Source organism: the organism of the source record quoted next, unplaced genomic scaffold, assembly GCF_019419815.1.
Source record: "Pyrus x bretschneideri cultivar Hongxiangsu unplaced genomic scaffold, Pyrus_bretschneideri_v1 Contig45, whole genome shotgun sequence".
Taxonomy (NCBI): domain Eukaryota; kingdom Viridiplantae; phylum Streptophyta; class Magnoliopsida; order Rosales; family Rosaceae; genus Pyrus; species Pyrus x bretschneideri.
In genome coordinates, this window is record NW_025999779.1 from 3,668,986 (window position 1) to 3,691,645 (window position 22,660).

A 22,660-nucleotide genomic window follows, 5' to 3' on the forward strand; every position below is an offset into this window, starting at 1 on the left:
ATTCTTTGCATTGCTTAATAAATACAAAGAGAAAACACTGGGTTATTGGGGTCATGAACACCCATTGCTCCCAGTGTAGCTATTGTGTTGATATGCATCTTGGTGTGGGTTCTCGCATTCTTAGTTTCCACTATTGGTACGCATCTTGGTGTGGGTTATCCCAATGTAGCTCTATTGATATGCATCTCACTCCCAGTGTAGCTCCCTTCTCTTCTAATAATTAACAATTTAACTCACTACTAATGTTATTTGTCTACATTATATATATATGGCCACTGGATTAACTAAATCAAAGAAAATCAACGACAAAAAATGAACAAAGGTGTGCAAGAAGAGAAAATGAGCATGTAAGGATCATCGCCCTATATATAAATGTTTGCACCGAAAAATAGAAGTGATTCTCGCATTCTCAATTTCCGTCCCTACCCTACATCGTGGATTGTAATCTAACACGTGTAAGTGTTTAGACCATCCAACTCCAACACATGCCCAACAACAGCAGACACAAAAGGAAGTGACACAATACAAACAAGCAGTCATTGCAAATTATATACATTCATAATTTTATACACACACATAATCATAATTAACACCCCAAATTACATATATACCCTCTTCCTCCTCTCCCTCTGCCTCTCTGTTTTAGTCTACCCTTTTATTTTCTTTCCAAGCACATCCAAACTCCATATAAAAACCCCCTAAACCCCATTTGCATACACCTCTGAACTCCACATATGACTTCAGTTTGCATATCAAACTGCGTCAACGACGCACGTGACCCCCGCGTGCCGATCCGGGCCACTTACGTGAACCTCTACAAGTGGCCTGAGTCGGACGCGGAGTTTGTGCGCTCGGTGAGCTCCAATGGGCGGCGAACTGATCCCGCGCAGCGACATGGGCACCCGAGGGTGGTGGACAGCATTTCATGCAGGCAAATGTATCTCAGGAGCTACAAGTTTTCGAGGAAAGAGAGCGTGCCGGAGAAAACACAAAAGTGCTTTGGGAGAGTGAAGGAGAAAATGGCTGGAAATGACAATAGTAACGGGAATAAGTGTAAGAAGGGGAAGTGCAAAGTGGGAAGGAAAAAGAACGGTAGGTGTTTGGCTCTAAGGAAAGTGAAGGAGTTTTCATCTGCTGCTCTCTTTAGAATATTTCAGAGGTTGCTGTCTTGCTCTGCTAGTATAGATGTTGTGAATCATGATGATTAATTTACTTCTTGTTTTTTGTAATTTGTGTTTTTTGAAGGTTTTTTATTTTTATTTTGGTGTTTTAATTAAATTATAATCCAGAGATTGTTGCTGTTAATTTGCGTTTTGTTTATGTAATTAGTGTTAATATATAAATGCTGAGAGAAAATAGTAGCATATATATTTGGTTCTGCAATATTTTCTGCATTTATACGTTTTTGGTTTAGAAATTTGCATCTTTCTCGGTAAATGGTGTAGAATAATACTTAATCAGCGACTCAAAAGGAGGAGTTTAGGGCAGCGCGCGGTTGAAGCTCGATTAGTTAAGGACATTCATTTCTGCATTTTTAATCCGATCAGTTTTCGACTCCCCCTTCCCGAATGTCGTGTCAGGTGTACCAAAAGAAAAAACAGTTTAGGTTGCTAGCATTTAACAGGTACATAGCTTAGCTAACTACGGATATATTATAAAACATGTAAGACACATGTATGACTGCTGAAACATGCGTCAAAACAATAGAAAAGTTGACTGATTCGAACTTTATCCCAGTTAATTAATTTTGTTAAAGTATCGTTGAACTGCACAGGATTTAAATTTATAACACCTAATTCACCAAAATAAATAAATAATAGCAGGACCTGTTTTGAATCTGGGATGTGGATCCTCTCCGAGGCAGATCCTCCTGATCAGTGTTAGTGGACCATTGGATTTTTATCCAACGATTACAAATATGAAACTTTCTGAAAGTTATAATAATTATAACCGTTGGATAAAAATCCAACGATCCACTAACACTAATCAGGAGGATCCCGACCAATTGCCTCGAAGAGATTCCAAATCCTTGAATCTGAATGGTCATTCACAAAAAGTTTCAAGCTTTATTTTTTATTGGGTACTGAAAGGATTCGAGCTTTGATCAGTATTACAACCTGAAAATAAATATAATATATATAGGGATGTGCACATATTCTTTTTTACTTCTCACACATTTATTATTAATTTATGTCATTTGATCTTTTTCAATTCATTCGATTTGACGGTAAAATATTAAAAAGGTGTATATATATGGATTAAGACAAAAACTTCATGTTAAAATTTTGCTAATTGGCTTCTGTTGGGTTGAGGGATCATTTGGGTCAAAGTATATTGCTGTCTTAATAGGAAAAGCCTACCGTTACGGTTAAATTAACCTTTGATTTGGTGCCAACTGAAACATAGAAAAGGAACAATTCAACGTGCTGAATGACGAAAAATTATGTTCCTGTGTATGATATAACTATAATTCTTTTGTTGCAATTCAAAAGTTGTAAAACTCAACGCGTGACTTATTGCAATCCGACATTAAAGAAATAAGGTGGAGAATCTTACATATAATCAGATATCCCTCTCTTCCTACACGAAATGAGTGCCATAGCTCTTCGATCTTATATTATGAGATTGATCGGATGGGTAAATTCAGTATAATCTCAATATCCAACAGGATTAAACTGCGTTCAAATACTACAAAGAGCCAAAGTTAAAGTGATTAGTGAAGGTTTTCATGTCATGACCTCTATTAACAATTAAGTTATGGCATGTATAGTCATGCTCATGGGAATTATCAGAGACTAGAAGGCATGAATTAACAACACTAAAACGTGGGTAAATAAGACGGTTACATATATGTTTGAGTTTCTGTCAATCGTTAATGTATTGTGGATGATTGCTAGTTTGATGCATTGTAGATTAAACTTGTATAACACCTAAAAGCTATTCAAAAAACATTAGTGGCTGACAGTCATTCACGCGTATGTGAGTAGTTGTTGCTGGCACAACTCTAACAATAAAGAAACGAGATGTGCTATGTTACCAAATAATTTGCTATTTATGCTACTAAACTGTGAATCATGCTAGCCAGAAACATCAATATGTGAATTTGGCTGTTAATTACATAATCTCCCAAACTTGAAGGATTAGGGTTTGATCTTAACGAAGTTGATGTGATAGCTAAGGAGTGAGAGTGAGGAAATAACAAAGTGACAAGTTGGGGGACAATGAAAAAAGGAGAGAGAAAGATATAATGATAATGGCCACCAAACACATTGGCAATTTTGTTGGTGAAACTTTCACTCTAAGCATGTCCTTAATCACATGTCCTAATCAATACGCCTGCAGCTAATACTTGATGATCCCTTATGGTCCTCATCAACATCCGAAAAAGTACCGAAAAACTGAGACTTATAAACTTGTAATAATTATTTTATTTTTATTTATGTATACATGATATTCGGAGTTGGAGATTTAGGCTATGTAGCACAATGGGCAACCATAATTTAATATGAAGTTTGTCATTTCAAAGATGTTAAACTTAAGAGAAATATCAGTAGACTGTAACAGTGACAAAAATGACTTATTCAGAAGCCAAAGTGGATGATCGGTTAGTTTATATATTTTGATCAATCTTGCATATAAAGTTTTCTCACATCTCTCATGACTTATGTTTCTTTTTCTTTTTTTTTTTTTTTTTATTTTGCTTCGTATTGTATGTATGCTTTTTTAAATACACGCGTTATTACTACTTTAACTTACACTAGGCAAGTGAGAAGGGTTTGAACTTGGAATGCAATTGGTTAAAAAAGAAAGCTCTGACCATCAAAACAATCCACCACTTATTAGTGTATGCATGTTAAATCTTCTGTTTCAACAAAATTGAGATATGCAAATGACTTCTAGTGTATTTGGATGGTTATGGGTTTATTTTATAAACCTTTTACTAGTAAACGGATTTCTTATGCTAGGATGACTTACTATATTTACCATTTTGTAGTTAGGGACTTTATTTTCAATTTACTACGTCTTAGATTCAAATCCTATTTTCTCATCTTAGCATAGAATATTTGATTATATTTTCCACCTTCTGTGTTTTAGGTGATTTTCAAAATGAATCACATGGTTTTAATTTTCTGATACGGTAGATTCTAAAATCATAACAACTTATGTTTCCTATTTATTTGGCTGTATGATAATTTGTAAATTTTTGTTTTGTCCAATGTGAGACCCTATATAGGATTCAGAGAAGTAGCACTTCCGTACATGTGATTGGTTTTCGTTTTGGATTATGAATCAATTATTGAGGAGATGTTGAAGCTCCGTGATGACTAGTTTTGGTTCATATGGTGCAAATGTGGCTTCTATATCAATTGAAATAGGGTCAAGTACAAAAAACTACCTCAACTATTGATGTCATGACACTTTCATACCTCATCTTTTAAAATTGATAATGTCATACCTCATCTTACGAATTTGTGCCAATATTATACATTCCATTAGCCTACCGTTAATTTCTGAGTTAAATGCTAACGTGAGTTGATCCAGACCCCACTTTCTATTAAAAAATTAAAAAAACTAAAACAAAAGTTAAAAACAAAACAGCAAAACCTTTTGTCCCTTCCTCCCCATCTTCATCTTCTTCCCTGCTTAATCTTTAACAAAAAAAAAAAAAAAAAAATTGAAAACCCATCAACTAAGAAGAAGAAGAAGAAGGAAGGAAGGAGGAGAAGAAGAAGAAGAATAAAAACCCAACCCAGTTCGTCCCCCCCCCCCTCAAAAAAAAAATAAAAACAAATCCAACCCCATGCAACCCAAAAAGGAGAAGAAGGAGGAGGAAGAAGAAGAATAAAAAAACCCGGATCCCGTTGCCATGCCAATTCCGTGAGTGGAGAACCTGGGCACAGAGAAAATGGGGGGAATGGATGTGGATTTAAAGAGTGGGGTGTGTAGAGGAGGGAAGAGGGTGGGTGCGGGGGAAAACAATTGATTCTTTTTTTTTTCTTTTCTTTTTTCTAGGTTGCAGCAGATAGGGGGAAGAAGAGGAAAGAAAATGAAGATGGGGGAGAAGGGACAAAGTTTTGTGAATTTTTTTTCTTTCTTTTTCCTGGGGTTGCAGCAGGTAGGAAAAAGAGGAAATGAGATGAAGATGGGGGAGAAGAGAGAGGGCGCGCGGGGGGAGGGGGGTGGGGGAAGTTTTGTTTGTTTTTTTTTCTTTTTTCTGGGTTGCAGCAAATAGGGGGAAGAAGAGGAAAGAAGATGAAGATGGGGGAGAAGAGAAAGGGCGCCTGTGGGGGGGGGGGGGGGGAAGACAAAGTTTTGTTTTGTTTTTTTCCTTTTTTCTGGGTTGCAGCAGGTAGGAAGATAAGGAGGGGAGATGGAGATAAGGGAGAAGAGAGGGCGAGCAGAGGGGAAGTTTTGTTTGGTTTTTTTTTTTTTTTTTAACTTTTGTTTATTATTTTAATTTTTTTTAGTTTATAAATTTTTAATAGAAAGTGGGTCCCAAATCAAGCCACGTCAGCATTTAACTGATAAATTAACAGAAAAACTGACGGAGGTATGATATTGGCACAAATTCGTAAAATGAGGTATGACATTGTCATTTTAAAAAGTTGAGGTATGAAAGTGTCGTGAGACCAATAGATGATGTATGAGAGTGTCGTGAGTTCCATGCTTGTCACATCTTTAATTTAATTAAGGAACAAATAACTTAACTTGGCAGAAGCCATTAATTGATATGATTTTAAAACTTCATGGTGCAATATTGAGAAAATTAAAAACTCGTGCCCCATTTTAAAAATCTCTCCAAACTTAAAAGGTGTAAAATGCAGTTAGCTTGTTTTCATATTCTTAGTTCCGATTGCTCCATAGTCCATACTTTGATATCTTAATTCAGTTTATGTCGTGATAGTCCTCAATCATTTGTTAATACTGTACTTTTGTGTTTGATAATGAGGAATTAAAAGATGTCCATGGTTTGGAACTATGATTAAATGATATATTTTTTTTATTTCAGTCCGGTTGGGATTATCGAACGAATGAAAATGTGAGACCGATTTCCATACCAAAATTTCGGGATCAGTTCGAGATTGAGTACTGAAATTTTTGGGATTTTTGGTTTAGGATTTTTTCGGTTTGGTTTCGGGATTTTTTCAGTTCGATTCGGAATTTTCGGTATTAATGAGACAAGAACGCCGAGAATTTCTTTTACGTGGTAAAACCCCACACACAATGGGGAAAATCCACGAGCACACTGCCCATTAAAGAATTTACTAAGAAAAAGCCAAGAAGTACAAAACTTATACAAGACAACTTACTAGACACCGACTAGGAGATTGCATTGCTCTCTTGTCTTCATACTTGCTTCTCTTTGTCTCCTCTTAGTCACACACTGGTCGCGGATATTGTCACTTCAAAATCCCAAGTTTTCTCGCACAACTTGATTTATGCCCAACAAATGATATGATATGATATGGTGGAGAAGCATGGGAGACTACATTTGGCCAGCCTGATGTCTTTTGGCCAAATAATGACCCGGTGAACTCCATATAATTATCGCCCAGCCTTCGGTTGGAGATAAATCTTTGGACAATTCGGTCCATTTTCTGACTTTTAGACCTTTAGCCTTCTCTATTGGAGATAGCCTTAGAGCATCTCCAAATGAGATGTCAAAATTGCCATGTAGGCATACAACAGTAAAAATGGCAACAACTCTCTCCAATCGAGCCTTCAATTTCTTAGGTGGCGTTGAGTCATTTGAAGGCAAAGCCTTTTGCTGTCAAATTTGATAGCAGATGTCAAATTTATTAAATGATATTTTAATAGATTAATATAATATATATAATAAATGTTGTTATGTCTTTGAAATATTTGATTGGTTGCCTTAATCATTGGACTCCACAAAAAGATAAAAAGTTTATTAAATGACATTATTATTTAACATATCGGGTGGAGCAAAATATTGTACAAAATGTCAAATTGCCACATAAGCTATCAACTATTATTTTGATGTTTAAAATTTGACATCTTCTTTGGAGATGCTCTTATAATGCTAAAGCTTAAGATTAACATCCTACGACAAGTGTAGGCATGCAACCCAAGTCTTCCCAACTGGCTACACTTAAGGTCATCTCCAATTGAAGGCTAGCCAAATGGCTCGTTGTAGCCCTTTGGCTCTCCAAGATATTAATATTTTAATGAACAGTACATGACCATATTTGCCTCTATCTCCAACTGAGGGCCAAAGGACCATAAGGGTCATTTTAGCTCTGTTACAAAAAATCGTCTCTAACCGAGGGCCAAGGGTTCATAGGGCCAAACATAATTTATTATTTAAATTTAAAAACTACAACAATTTAAATTTAAAAACAACTTAAATTTAAAAACTACAACTTAAATTTAAAAACTACAAATTAAATTCATAAAAAAAAAAATGGCCCAAATTTTTTTTTTTTGAATCTAACGGTAACTAGCCGTTGTATTTGAAATTTTGGCCTACCATTCCTGTCAGATATAACCGACAGAAAAAATGAAAATTTTGGCTCGACCCGGGGCTGGTTGCTTTGGGCAAGCCAGTTGGCCTTTTGGTATATCCAACAGGAAAAATGAAAATTCTGGCTCGACCCAAGGCTGTTTGCTTTAGGCCAACCAATTGGCCCTTTGGCCCTTTTTTGTTTGGTGGGGCCAACGAGCCCTTTAGCCTAGCTCTCGGTTGGAGACGGTTTTCAGGCTATTTTCAACCTTTTGGCCCTTTGAACCTTTTGGTTAGAGATGACCTAACTTGGGACTTCTTTGTGTTTTGATAGCCTACATCGCAGTAAATGCATTTCGTAAGACCTAAACCCTAAACCCTCTAAAATTTCTAATATTTCCTCCCCAACCCCCCACCAAAATTGTTTATGTCTCCGCAAAGTAATCACACCACATTTATAAGTCGCGTTGTTCATCACACCGCTCGCAAAGATAAAATCGACTTGCAAAAGTAAATTTCACATAGACCATATCATTACGAGACTCGGGGCCGATAAATTTGATACAAATAGTTCAACTCTTATTTCACCTCCTACAATATTATCCGGCATCCATGAACGGAGGACCGCCGCGACGTTGTTCGAAGATCCCTAGACAATTTTGTATTAAAGGAGATTCTTATCGTAGCCGTCGACATTATTTCTAGTGGAACCGTAGTTAGGAGCTTACGTACTTATTATTACACATGTTACTTAAGCTGTAGTAATCTTGCTTTCTTGGTGATGAACAAAACGAGTAAATATTAACAAGACAGAGAAACAAACTGAGAAAATCAATTCAAATCTGGTTTGCATTTAGAAAGAGGCACTACAACTTCATTTGGGAGAAGACTTTTTTTTTCCCCTTCCTAAGAATCCATTCAATCAAGAAATATTTGCTTCCTCTCCTTTATCGCCTTCTCGTCCACACATCCTCCCTTGATATAGAAATTAGAACCCCTCCTTAAACTACCAATCACTCCGACCTCTCCTTTTCCTCACCAGACTCCCCCATATATACCGTCTTCATTTTCTGCCCCGGCATGGATGCGTTCTTATGACATCTCTCCTAACGCAACTAACTCTGGTTAGACCCTGGTACCTCAATGGAAAGTTTCAACTTTCAACTACATCATCAACTCAACAACACTAGCAAAGAAAGTTTCAAACTTGGACTCTATCGGCAACTTAACAATGGTAGCAAAGAAAGTTTCAACTTTCAATTACATCAGCAACTTAACAACACTACAAAAAACCACTGTTTGATTAGGTGCTTATGATGCAATAACAAAGCAGGCGCATACATATCTTAGCCTTCTTTTCAAAATTTAAAATATATACAGGAACACTAGGCAGTTTCAATGGCAAAGCACACTTATATAGCTGGTGAACAGAAGCCATTTACCGTGATCAGAATGGCTGAAAGGAAGTAGACACAGAACCAAAGAACACAACCGTCCACAGTAAAACGTCTATAAGTTTGTCATTTTAAGATCAATGATAAAAAATCCTTTCTGGATACACCATAAAAGAACACAAGCCAGAGAAAAGGGACACAACACAAGCTGATTGAGGCCTCTGAATCAAGACCCATGAATCCCCTCCACAAAGATTGGTCATCACTGCTAAACTAGATTTCAGATTGATGTTAGTCTTAGGGGATCAACATAATTGCTAATTTCCCAATTATCTGTAACAAACAGTAAAGATTGACTGGATGATTATATCTCCAGTCTCCAGTAGTTTCGAACAATGCTAAGTATTCAAAGTTTTAAGTGCTTTAATTATAAAGTTTCCTGGTGTGAATCAAGGTTACATTGAACTTCCAACAGTTTCACGCTTCTAATAGCATGGAGTTACCATATTTCCCAAGGGGATAAGCCCAAGAACCTTTGAACTGGGTCACTATCGTACAGAAACCATAACCAAAATCTTATTATGAATGAACTTATTAGGGTACGAAATGAAAAAAAACTTAATTTGGCACCATCGTCTATGATTGAAACATCTATTAACAACACTATTAAGAATGAAATGAGTCACCACTGGTAATGTGGTACAGATTGAAAACTGAATAGCATAACACACCAAATCTAAACAAAAACTATCGGCAGAAATCAATACCATCATCGTAATTGAAATCAGTATCAGCATTATATAACAAAATCATTATCCGCATTTTTCCATTGGAAATCCTATCAAACACATTCTACAAGGCACAGTATCTTAACGCGTCAAACTTCTTATAACAGGCAATAAAAAACAATAATACCATTGAAAGGAAAGCAGATGTAGCAACAGACCTGACCCATCATCAACTCTATCAATAAATCCGATAAGCGGAATGCAAAACATTGAGGGCGTGGCATCAGCAGCAGCAGTCAAATATAGATGGGTAGCAAAAATTGAACAGTACCCGATTTAAAGCTCGAACTCCTCGTCCCTAAGAGCCATCTCTGCAGCCTCTTCTTCCTCGTCATCAAGAATAAAGTACTCATTCCTCTCCACCGGCCTGAACATATAGAACATCACCATGTAAAACGCAAGGCTCGCGGTCTCCTCAGCTGCATTGCTCACCCACTGGTACTTGTACGCGGCGATGGTCTTGAGCGCAAAAACAACGATTCGTGTGAAGTACAAGTACCCAATAACGACAACGTAAAATTGCCTGAAAAGAGTCAGCTTTGCCAAGTTCCTGGCAGCTTTTCCGTCGGTTTTCGAGGTTTCTCTCAGAGACCTGATGGACCAAACAATTGGGAAGATGATAGCACAACAGCAAATGATATCAACCAACAAAAACACCTGGTTCCAGGTGACCCAGTCCTTGATAAAGGGCCCCGTTTCGCCGATCACAATCGACGCTACGTTGGCCAAGACCTGAAGAGGGATCACAATCATCAACACCTTCTTCTCCTTCTCCTGCAAAAAGGGCTTCAAGAACGACCACCCGGTCCCGATCAAAACGATCACGGTAAACAACAAAACGACACGGAGGAATTGGAAGATGTAGAACAGCACATCCCAGCCATGCGCGGTGCCGGTGACCTTCACGTAGTGCTTGTCCTCCGCCGCACAAATCAGATTCAACGCCTTCATCAGAAGCAATCCGCCCATCAATAGATGGATCCGGTGCACGGATCTCTTGTTGGTGTAACAGAGGTAGACCCAGAAGCCGACAAACACCAAATACGCGACAAAAAAGACCGAAAACAGCGAAGGCAGGTGGGTCAACCCGGCGGAGAGATAGTCGCGGGACCCATCCGGATCAAGATTGTAGACCTCCGTCCGTACGAGCATTGAGACTGTGGTGTCCGGCGCGCAATTGGCGAAGAAGAGGCTGTATTCGTTGGGGGCGGAGACCGGGTAGGAGTGTTCGAAGGAGGCGCGCGGCGGCGGGGAGAGCTCCTTAAAATTGAAGAGGTGGGTAATGTAGCGGGAGTCCAAGACGCAGAGCTGAGGGTTCTGCTGGATCTCGACGAGGACCTGGAGGAGGGACTCCTCGGAGAGGAGGAAGAAGCCGAGGCGGGAGGGCTCGATGTTGTTGAGCTTGGAGGCGACGGACACCTGCGAGACCCGGATGCTCACTTGACCGGTGTGGGTGAACCCGAACTTCTCAAAGAGGATCATGGGGCGGTTGTCGGAGGAGATCGTGAGGGTCTTAATCTCCGCGGCGATCGGAGAAACCTGGGCCGCCACCAGGACGGCGATGACGAGAGGGACGAGGGGCAGTTTCGTCATTTTGCTCTCGGCGAGGGTCGGGGGTTTGACCTCTGGTGGGAAATGGGGGAGATCGGGGCGAGGGTTGGGATTTTGGGGACGAAGGAAGCGAATATGTGGTGGCGTGGATATTAAGATTTCTTTCAGTTAACCATATTGCCCCCTTCTTAGGGCCGATATGAAGCCCAGTTGGCCGTCAGGCCCATTTCTGGTTCTCTGTTACGTGGACTCGCGGAGAAAATGGGTAAACTTTCATTTCTGGTTCTTTGTTTGTACCATGTATTTTTTTTCTTCGAAAAATTCAAAAATTTCTGTCCTATTTATTTTGAGTAAATTATACAAAATTACCTTAACTATGAATCACACAACAATCTCATACTTTATATTTTAAATATTGCAATGTCATATAAAATTGTTGCAATGTTATACATCCGTTAACTTTTCTGTCAAATGCTGACGTAGAAGGAGCAGAGTCCACTCATTCGCCAACTAGAATAAAAATTAATAAATAATAAATTATTGTTATTTATTTAACAATTAAATTTAATTGAAAAAAAATAATTCTCTTTCTCCCTCAAACTCTCCCTTCTCTCCCAACTCGCGTCTCTTTCTTCATCCCTCAACCATAGGTTGCACTGCTACAACCGTCAAATCTTGCAAGGAAGAAGGTCGGGAAAATTTATGTTTTGTTCAACCTCAAATCTTTACCAAAACACATGAAATTTATCTCAAAACGAAGATCAGAGAACAAGGAATAGAAATATACCATTTTTAGGCCAAGTCGTGGTCGGATAATGGCATGAGAACTGCTTGAGCTTGATAGCCCAAAATTGTGTTTGTGGTTTCTCACGAAATTGAGGCATATTTGAGCCTCCCATGCTTGAATCAGAACCTCAGGATGAAGGGGAAGTGATCCGTGGTCCTAGTCTCATCCAATCCGACGAGGAATTGATCGGATTTTCATCGGAAAACGGTGAGTTGGTGGTGGCGTCCATCTGTGTTAATGTACATAGAAGATGATAGGTTAGAGAAAATGGGGAGTTAAGCGTTAAGGGAGAAAATAAGAGAGAGTTGTTGGAAATTTTGAGTAGAATTTCATTGTCCCACATTGCTCACCACTAAAAGGTCCCCTCACTTTATAAGGCTTTGAAAGTGTTTGGAGTGATAGACCATGAAGAATAAAATTGGGCTCATCCTTGGGGCTGGGCTTTGGGGTGTACTAATTAATATATATATATATATATATATATATATATATATATATATATATAATTATTTATCAAAAGATGGGTCTTGGGTTCAATAGGCAAACTGATTGAGTTTGATTTAAAAGTTAAACACACAACCTGCCAATTCTTATGATAAAATGTGTGTTGTCTGTTGAAGTTCGAAGGGTTATGTTTTATACATTTAATGACATTAATATCTTGTTATCAAGAGAAATATGGCAAACTATTATTAATTAATGTCGCCTATATAGGAGTAAATGGGGCTGCATTTATGATAATTTAAATGGCTAAATTTTCTAAAGCTTCTACGAATTCCGGGATCTGTTTAGGGACAAAATGAACATAACCGTATGAATTAACATGTGGTAGACATGATATGTGTGTAGCATATTGTCTCAGTTTACTACTGCAGTGGAGCAGTGAACAGTTCAAGATCTTCCACATCCACTGCATCACCAAGTAAACCCGATATTTTTTCACTAGGTAAGTTCAAGTCCAAATAACACTTCACCTGATGCATGTCCTATCTATTCTCTCTCAGTTTTAGGCAGCCTATTCAAACATTTGCATTCAAATGTGGGGTGTTATAAGTAAATTGGTGGTGTTTGAATGAAATTTCAACTCAAATGTGAGGTATTATCGAAAATTTTGAGTAGTATTTCATTGTTCCACATTACTCACCACCAAAAGATCCCTTCACTTTATAAAGTTTTGTTCCTCATAGAAAGTGATTGGAGTGATGGACTATGGAGAATAAAATTGGGCTCACCCTTAGGACTGGGCTTTGAGGTGTACTAATTAATATATAGTTAATTATCGAAAAATGGGCCTTGGGCCTTGGGGCTTTTGGGCTTGGGCTCTAATAATTAAATTATTTTCGAATTTAATTAATTATTCATTTTTTACCAACAGACTCATCTTTTCAGATGAAGTCTGAAGAGTGGTGAAAGAACGCAAAAAGCAAACACCCATCTAAGAAGATGTCTCCCAATATATGCATCATTTCTCCATACCTGTTGCAAACAGGCATAATCATATTATATAATATATATATACACACACACATCCATCTGCATGACATTTAGAACACATAAAAACGTAAATCTCATTCTACAATCCAAAGCATTCTTATTGAGAGAACCACAAAGAAATTCGCCAGAAGTTAAGTTTTCCGATGCTGGAATTTTAACTTGATCATTGAATCCTGGTGAAGCAGACATCCGTAGAACAACAAGCACTGAGTAGGGACGAAAATTCTGTTTCAAGGACATTGCGGTATGAAAACCTCGATCTTCTGTTTATCTACTTAATTATTATTGCATTCTGTTTATATTCTGTAAAATATTTATTCGCATTTATTATTAGCATATATAAATTTGTCACAGATTGTTGATATTTATCCAACAAGAGTGACACGGTTATGGTGGTGGTCTGGTGGATAGCGGAGATATAGTCATAGTAATATGGTGGGTGGTAAAATATATCATCAAATAATTGAGAAAAATGAGATCCACTAAAATCTTAAGGGAAGATGTTGAATTTGTTTTGAATTTTTTTTAATAAAAAAAAAAAAAAAAGGCATTCCAAGTCTATCAAAATACATGACCGTTTCAAAGTCTTTAAATAAGTGAAGTCTTGAATGCATATGAATTTTTATAATAATAAAACAAAGAAGTCATAATTGAATACTACAAGATTTTTGTAAACTTTTTTGAAGTCATAAATTTTTTTTATTCATTACAAGGTGAACTTTTAAATGTTTATAAATATTGAATACACTTCGATTTGAGAGTCTCAAACTCATGCACCCTCTTAGAATACTATAAAATCAAATATTAATTGAATACACAACATTTTATGAATTACTTTTAAATTTGAAATTCCAAGGATTGCTTTAAAATTATATGCACTCTTTTAAAATCTTGATTGAATACCTATAGTCTTTCATGAATTCATTTAAAATCTTGATAAAATGTATCTAGATATGTACACTCTTTTAAAATTCTTTAAACTCTTAATTGAGTACACCCCTATGAAAAATGGAGTGGCTTAGGTGGTTTAATTCAATAAAAGAAGGTAATATATGTGTGTGTGTACATATATACACACACATTAAATTTGAATACAAGCGATATTTAACGTTGATTTACACTAAAAAGAAGGGGAAAATTTTGAACTTAAGACGCAGTGAGTTGAAAAGAAAAATCATATCCATCTAGTCAAAGGATCCACTGCTTCCAATAGAAAGGTAATGTTATATGGCCCATGATGTTGCCCCTTCGATTAAACATGCTATTAGTATTGTGTATGAATTAGTAATATAGATTTATAGATGAACTTTTAACTATACACCTACACCATTATAAGCTAATCAAACCAACCTGAGACACTACATAATTTAACCCTTCGCCCTAACAAGCTCTGAAAGGCCAACTACAAACCCTAGATCTATTTCTTAGTTGCTACCGTTTGCTCCTGCTTGGGGTCGGTAGCAGCCTGCTACCTCCTCCCCTAATCCTCCTCCTTCCTTCTCATCTTCTCTGCCCTTTCCCTCTTACTGCATCACAGCCCATTTTCCTTTCCCCTTTTCAGCCTTCCTATCCAACTTCTCCTCCTTTTCTGTTTCCTTTTTAGTTTCTACCTTGCTTTTTCGCTTTCCTTGAGTTTTTGTCTCAATTCCGAAGCTTGTCTTAGATTTGCGTATTCATGCACATCTCTTGCTCCAATGCTACTTTATATCGCACGTCCTCAACCCCAAAACATTGCTACTTGGCCCGAGTGCTTCTACTTGGCGACGCACTTGAGTTTTGGGTAGTTGTTAAAATGTTGTTAACATTATTTGGTAGGATTATGGAAGTACTCATTGCGCAGGTGGCTTGTTCACCCCCATTTTTTGTTGACCCAATTTTTTTGTTGGCTTGTTCTCTTGGTGGTGGGGGCCTTGCGATGGAGGCGCGTCTAGCTTGGTGGTGGCTGTTGGTTTCCTTTCCAATTTTGGGGGTTTTTGTTGTTTATCAACTGGCTCTTTTTAGGGTTTATTTATTTATTTAATTAATTATGAGCTACCTTTTGAGCTCTCTATTGCTAGTACTAGTCTTTTTATTTAATAAAAGGAAATTAGTTTGACAAAAAAAAAAAAAAAAAAAAAACCAACCAGAACTACGACTTTAGAGCAACTCCACCCCTTAAATATATCTTGGGCTATAGGCAACCCAATCCCCCAAAGTGCACACTAATTGCCTTTAGTGAACTCTAACTATCCAAGTGCATATCCACCCTTAAACTAAATAGGCTAGGCAATTCGAATTAGAATATCATTTTTTTTATTTATGAAATAACAAACGATAACTTTATTTTTAATTTTGGATAGATTTTTAACCAATCTCGTCATGCTATGTCATTAAGAAAGTACAATTTTTGTGGATTGCCCAATAGCACCATTGAATATATATATATATATATATATATATTTTTTTTTTTGTATTTTTTTAAACAATTTTTCCGTATTACATTTTTTTTGGTAATCCAACACATTGTGCCATGTTGCCCAAAAAGTAAAAAGTGATTGTTTCAGATTTTTCTTTTATTTTTTAGTTGAAAAAAATCTAGATCGTAGGATAGAACCCTGTGTAGATCGAACGGTTGAGAGGGTTAGTGCGTTGTAGTGCAGGCTCCAGTGCTGCAGTGCTGCAGTCTTGCTAGCCGGCTCGCCCTTCCTCGTGCGTGAATTGCACGTGCTTGGCTAAATAAAATTAAAAATCATGGTTGACGCCACCATAACATCAGTCTAACGTCACTCTGGCCCGTCGTTGAGCTAGACAATTCGAGCCTGGGGGCTCTGTCGCGCTCCCCTGGAGCCCTAGGTTATTGGAAAGGGCTGGAGCTTGTTTTGGAGGGGGGGGGGGCGGGCTGGGGAATTGAATTGCCCATTAACCTAACCCAGGAGATTGCTTAGGGTGGAGTTGCTCTTACTTTCATTGGCTTCAACCTCAAGCCATATAACCCAAACCAAAAAGAATCGCACTCCTACCAACTCATGTCTAACCAACCCTGACATGCCATACAATAGTGAAAACAAAAACAGCATCTCAACCCAAACAAAACAAAAGATAAATTGAATAAAAATGTGAGGTTTAGAGGGCACGATGGACAAACTGATAAGAAACGTGCTGCAATTTTGTTCACTTCGGGACAAAGACTTGTATCATTCCGAGGTGGTGGTCCGACCCACTTTCTCTCTCTACCCGTTATAACCTGGCGACGCGACATCTGACTAGCGAAGTAAACAAACCGAATTCCCGAAATACCCTTATCCTAATCCCTAATTTACACGTCACTGCCGGCAGCTCCCCATGCAATTTCCCCGACCCCACAGGACCCCTTCGGTATTTTACTCCCAGGATTACCTATTTAATGCTTCTCCATGAAAATTTCTGTCTCTGGTTTTTTCCTGTTTATCCAGACGAATCTTCGCGACGGAAATCCAGACTTGGAAGCCTAAGTGTTCAAACGACGGAGGTTGGATTTCCCAATTCGCCATCGCGGACAGAAACCCAGAAGGAAAAATTCAAAATTGAAGGAAAACGGTGACGTATAGAGGAATTTGTTCGAGTCTTTTGTGCTGTCTGATTGCTCTATCTTTTCAAAAATTTTGCAATCCGAACCCGTAAGGTCAATTTCATCACAATGTTCTTGTTTTTTTTTTTTTTTTTTTTTTCCGATTTTATACAATTTATGATTTTTCAAAGTGGGGTTTTTAAGTTTCTCAATTTGGGTCATTGATTGAATTGTTTAATTTTCGTATGCATTGGAGAATTCTCGTTCTTGGTTTGTTTGGTTGCCGAGAAAATTAGAAATCGCAGGGAATCAAATTTGAGACCTTTTAGCATCTTGGAGCTCAAATTGTACGGATTGCATCGAAAACTTTCGAATTTAATGATGGGAATTGTAGAATAGATTTTCCCACTTATTTTCTTGGCAACCAAACAGGGTGTTAGGGTTTTCAATCACTTTTAGATGACATTGGTTGCTTCTATCTATGTGGATTCTTCAATTCGGAAACTCTTTTGCTTGATTTTTATTCCGTTGCATGTTATGCAGATACCGGAAAAAGATCAGAAGATCACGGGACCGGAGTTTTCGATGAATGTATGAAAGAATTTAGAGCTTTGAGGTTAGATGATAAGTGGGGTTTAATTTGAGTGTTTGACCCGATGAATGTGGTTGGCAAAGTTGGGAGCCTAATTTCCCAAGGTGTTTACTCAGTTGCCACCCCTTTTCATCCGTTCGGTGGGGCTGTTGATGTTATTGTGGTTCAGCAGCAGGATGGGACCTTTAGGAGCACGCCTTGGTATGTCCGGTTTGGTAAATTTCAGGGCGTTCTCAAAGGTGCGGAGAAGATGGTCCGCATAAATGTAAATGGCATTGATGCCAGTTTCCACATGTATCTTGATAACTCGGGTGAGGCTTACTTTATAAAGGAGGTTGAGTCAGGTGAAGTAAGTGAGACAAATGGGGTTGTCAAGGATTCTGTCAATTTAGAAGCTACACAAGGGGATAATGCTTTGGATGGTGATGGCCAGAGTCATGACATTCGTAGACTTGAGCACAGTGTCTCTGATTCGGTGGTGGTTGAAATGAGAGAGGAACGCAATTCGTTTGGTGTAAACCGGATAGAGAGGGCAGAATCTGATGCTGATCGGAGGTACTATGAATTCCAAGATGAGCAATCTCCTCTAGAGGGTTCTGTTGAGTTATCGGAGTTTGGGTCGAGTCGATATGATAATTTGGACAGTGAGCATATTGTGGAATCCCAGAATTTAAACTCGGAAGTTATATTGGTGAGTGTGGATGGTCATGTATTGACAGCTCCCATCTCAGCATCAGAACAAACCACAGAAAGCGTGGAGTTAGACACACCTCGATTCAATCTTGGCCCAGGTGAAGAGGCGGACTTCTGTGAAGGCAATGAGGAATTTAGTTCAGGTGAAACTGCTTGGGCTGATTATATCAGTAAGCTGAATGCATCTACAAGTAGTGTTGCTTCTGGTAATATTAGTGGAGTTCGGAAGGATGATAGTGCTATTGTATATCAGTTAGAAGCTGATGAAAGAGAAGGGGAACATTCTTGTCAAGCTCAAGAAACGCAGACTTCAACACAGGAAAGAGATCTTCAGACGCATAGCTATTCAGAAGGCACATCTACTAACAAGGCAGAGGTTTCCAAGAGCTGTTTGGAGCTAGAACAAATGGCCAAACATGAAGCGAAAGATGTTGAAAATATGGGGTCCTCTTTGGGGGTTCAGAGTTCACCAGAAATATCTCATGAGACACTTCCGCTGGTTGATAGAACTGAAGATGCTACTGTTGACTTGAGAAATAATGTTGAGGCATCTTCAACTTTTAATTCTGTTTCACCCGACAACAATATACCTCCACATTTAGAAGTTGGAAATGAATCAGTTGAGAAGATTGTGCCTTCTTCAGAAATTGATAGCATTTCTTTACATTCTGTCAGTAATGATCCGAACTGGAAGGATGAACAGTGTGGTACATCAGCAGCGGTTGATGGGATTGAGAGACCTGAAAGTGGAGATGAATGCAGTAAAAGTGAGCTAATAGAACCCCCACCAGAATCTTCAAGCGAAGAAACACAAAATGAGCTAATAAAACCCCCAACAGAATCGTCAAGTGAAGAAACACAAGTCCATTCAAGCATAAGTAAGCACCTCTTACCGGCTCCAATTGTTATTTAACTCTCTATTTTTCCGTGATTTTATAATCAATTAATGATTGTTCTTCTTACAATTTCCAGGGTTTGAGATTTCTCTCTGTGGGAATGAACTTCGTCCGGGTATGGGTGTGAAAGCTGCTGCTGAAACCTTTGCTGCCCATCGTGTATCTGCAGAGGATTTTATAACTTCCGCAAAATCAATTTTGAAAAATGAAAATTTGATTGTCAGATACAGGGAAAGATACTTTTTGTGGGAAAAAGCGGCTTCTGCTGTTCTTGGAACTGCAGTATTTAGTCTAGATTTATCTGTTGAGCCTGAGGATGCAATTCCTGTCGAACAAGATGGCTCAGAAAAGCCAAGGCATGAGGATCCAGGAACGCCCTCCACTCCTACTGGACGCAGATGGAGGCTCTGGCCCATTCCATTTAGGAGGGTCAAAACACTTGAGCACACTGACAGTAATTCATCAAATGACGAGGAATTTGTTGATTCTGAATCTAGTCTGCAGAACTCCCAAGTTGAAACAAGTCCTGAGTTACCTCAGAAGCAATTCGTAAGGACAAATGTTCCCACCACCGAGCAGATAGCATCTTTAAATCTCAAAGAAGGTCAAAATATGATAACTTTCAGTTTCTCTACAAGGGTTTGGGGGACACAACAGGTTTGCCAATCATCTGGTGTTTCAACTATATTTTGAGATACAGCCTGATAGAGTTGTATATTATACCATTTAGCTGCTAACCCATGTTTATCTTTACCAGGTCGATGCACATATTTACTTGTGGAAATGGAATGCCAGAATTGTAATTTCTGACGTGGACGGAACTATTACCAAGTAAGGCTGGTGTCATGTAATATGATTTGGATTGCTAAATACGATTGCTTCTGCAACTTTCTATTGCCAAAGGGCAAAACCATAAGAGACGTAGTTTAGTGACGGACAGTCATGCAAATTAGTTCTTTGGGCTATCATAGGCAAGCTCATGAAATCTGCAAAGCTATGAAAAATAAAGCATTTCAAATATACAAAAAAAAAAAAAAAAAAAAAAAAATGGAAGACACTTTAGCATCATGATAATATTATTGCTTAGTTTAATGATAAAACTTTTCACCTTGATGCATTTTTCCAGGTCGGATGTGTTAGGTCAGTTCATGCCATTAGTTGGAAAGGATTGGACGCATACTGGTGTGTCTAGACTTTTCTCTGCGATTAAGGTACATCTCTTGACTGCATAACTTATCAATTAAGGTTATCAGCTTGATTTTTCAATCAAGGTTCATTAAGGTCATTGTTGGAACATTGCAATTATTTTCCATTTTTACATCGTCAGGGACTGATTTGCCTTTTTTTTTTTTTTTTTTTGTGTGGATGGGTATCTAATACTGATTCCTGCTTTCACTACAGGAAAATGGATATCAGCTACTGTTTTTGAGCGCACGTGCAATCGTACAGGCATATCTAACAAGAAGCTTTTTACTCAACCTAAAACAGGTAAGCTAATAAATAGCCTGTTTTTGGTCTCCCTTTCCTTCTAATCGAACACCAAAATTTTGTTCTTTACCTCCTTCATGTGATCAAAGGCAGATATTAGACTTGATAGGGTTGAGATTGTCGAGGCTTTGTTTATAGAATGATTTGCATAACCAATTTGGTTACTCTTCTGTACTTGCAGGATGGAAAAGCTTTACCCAATGGACCTGTTGTTATCTCACCCGATGGATTATTTCCTTCATTGTTTCGTGAAGGTGAGGTCTTCTCTGTAATTTATGTTCAGCTTGCATTAAATAACTGTATTATGATGTTTTTGCTGCGCACTCTGTAACACTAGTTCTGGCCGCTTTTCTCATGAAGTACATCTCTACGAAAATTAAACCAAAAAGAAACTAAACAATGGAGAAACGCAAATATAGAGATTTTTTGTAGTGTTTATCACAAATTGGATATTTTAGAAGGTGGTAGGTTGATTTGGATCAAATCAACACATATTGGCTGTGTTGTGGTTATATGTGGAGCCTTTGTAAACCGAGCAACCATTCTTGCTCTCCAGTTCACTATTGATACACGATGAGACTATCACGTTCTACTGTAGATTTGGATATGAGAACGTTTCCTTTATGTGTTTCACTTGGCTTTGACAGTACTGACTTGATCGTCATTTGTTACTTTCATCGGCCTTTGACAAATAGGATATAGTTTATATCCGTTATACAACATACCACCACTTCCAGATACTAAATAGCTCCTTTATTTGCTCACAATTTTGAATTCTGCCTGCTTTAATTTTCGAAATTATTTATTTAGTTAGTGCTGATCAGTTTGTTTTTTCATATTTGCTAATGGCAGTTGTAAGAAGAGCACCACATGAATTCAAAATTGCCTGTTTAGAGGTAAATAGCAAAAAAAGTTAAGCTCGAGTTCAAATTCGAACACTTTGGGTTGGCATTGTATCCCCTTCTTCAAACGGTTTCGATGCATGCTAAATCATATATTGCAGGACATTAAAAAACTCTTCCCCACCGATTACAATCCATTCTACGCAGGATTTGGAAATAGAGACACGGATGAGCTCAGCTACAGGAAAATTGGGATTCCAAAGGGCAAAATATTCATAATCAATCCCAAGGTATATTTCGTATCATCTTCTGGTGATGCTTTTACAAACTAAAGAGGATTGCATATTTCATCTGTGGCTAAACCGTTGTCATTAACTGGCAGGGTGAGGTAGCCATCAGCCATCATCCCGTTGATGTGAAGACGTACACATCTTTACACACTCTTGTCAACGACATGTTTCCTCCCACTTCATTGGTTGAGCAGGTAACTCATACTCCGTTGCATGCTCTCCTCCAAACATAATCCCAAGCCTTTTAACTCTGGATTTTATGTATCGCTGATGATGAACTACGTGATTTTCGACATATGTGCAGGAAGACTTCAACTCGTGGAACTATTGGAAAGTGCCACTACCGGAAATTGACTGATGGACGTTACTTGCCGAGAAAGCATTTCCCTTTGGCCAAACACGTCGGTGTTGGTGGCTTCGACGTACGAGCTATAGAAGAAATAGAGATAACAACACTCCACATTCTTGCTGATCATCCCCATTCTATGCACACAATAGAAGTGGCGGTTACTTTTCTTGGTCAGTTGTATTATTAGTGTAATATCCAAGCCATTGACATTGTACTAAAATTTCCTAATTTTTATAGGAAAGAAAGCTTTCTTAGAGAATAAATGTTCTTGCCCCTCCCATTGCCCTTCTCCTTTAATATTAGTGAATTACTTACTTTGCAAATGTATGTTTGTTCGTTCCTTGCACCGAAGTTGAAATTCCTTTTTCTGTAAATTGGAAACTTCGTGTTAGAAAGGAAAAATCATTACAGAACTCCCATATTGGAGCATTGATCTTGGACTTTGGCACAGTTGGAGTTTCGGTTATTTAATTTAAATATTCTTGAATATTAGTTGCTAAACTAA

At 38.1% G+C, this 22,660-nt stretch overlaps 3 protein-coding genes across 5 annotated transcripts; 2 read left to right on the top strand and 1 right to left on the bottom strand.

The window, feature by feature from the left end:
- Positions 1-640: 640 nt before the first annotated feature.
- On the top strand, positions 641-1,366 carry LOC103933792. The gene has a single exon (XM_009343480.3). The coding sequence runs from the start codon at positions 735-737 to the stop codon at positions 1,206-1,208; it is 474 nt and encodes a 157-aa protein (XP_009341755.1). The 5' UTR covers positions 641-734; the 3' UTR covers positions 1,209-1,366.
- Positions 1,367-9,634: 8,268 nt separating this feature from the next.
- Positions 9,635-11,263, bottom strand: LOC103933781 (protein CANDIDATE G-PROTEIN COUPLED RECEPTOR 7). Its single transcript, XM_009343472.3, has one exon. The coding sequence runs from the start codon at positions 11,238-11,240 to the stop codon at positions 9,924-9,926; it is 1,317 nt and encodes a 438-aa protein (XP_009341747.2). The 5' UTR covers positions 11,241-11,263; the 3' UTR covers positions 9,635-9,923.
- Positions 11,264-16,858: 5,595 nt separating this feature from the next.
- On the top strand, positions 16,859-22,435 carry LOC103933767 (phosphatidate phosphatase PAH1). Of its 3 annotated transcripts, none has more exons than XM_048567581.1 (11): positions 16,859-17,114; positions 17,549-19,168; positions 19,263-19,843; positions 19,944-20,017; positions 20,313-20,397; positions 20,588-20,674; positions 20,856-20,928; positions 21,527-21,570; positions 21,678-21,806; positions 21,899-22,000; positions 22,111-22,435. In XM_048567581.1, the coding sequence occupies exons 2-11, from the start codon at positions 17,662-17,664 to the stop codon at positions 22,162-22,164; spliced, it is 2,736 nt and encodes a 911-aa protein (XP_048423538.1). In that variant the 5' UTR covers positions 16,859-17,114; positions 17,549-17,661; the 3' UTR covers positions 22,165-22,435. The 3 variants fall into 3 exon arrangements, with proteins under 3 accessions (XP_048423538.1, XP_048423539.1, XP_048423537.1); XM_048567582.1 differs by having other exon boundaries at positions 16,859-17,034; XM_048567580.1 differs by having other exon boundaries at positions 16,860-17,119.
- The last annotated feature ends 225 nt before the right edge of the window (positions 22,436-22,660 follow it).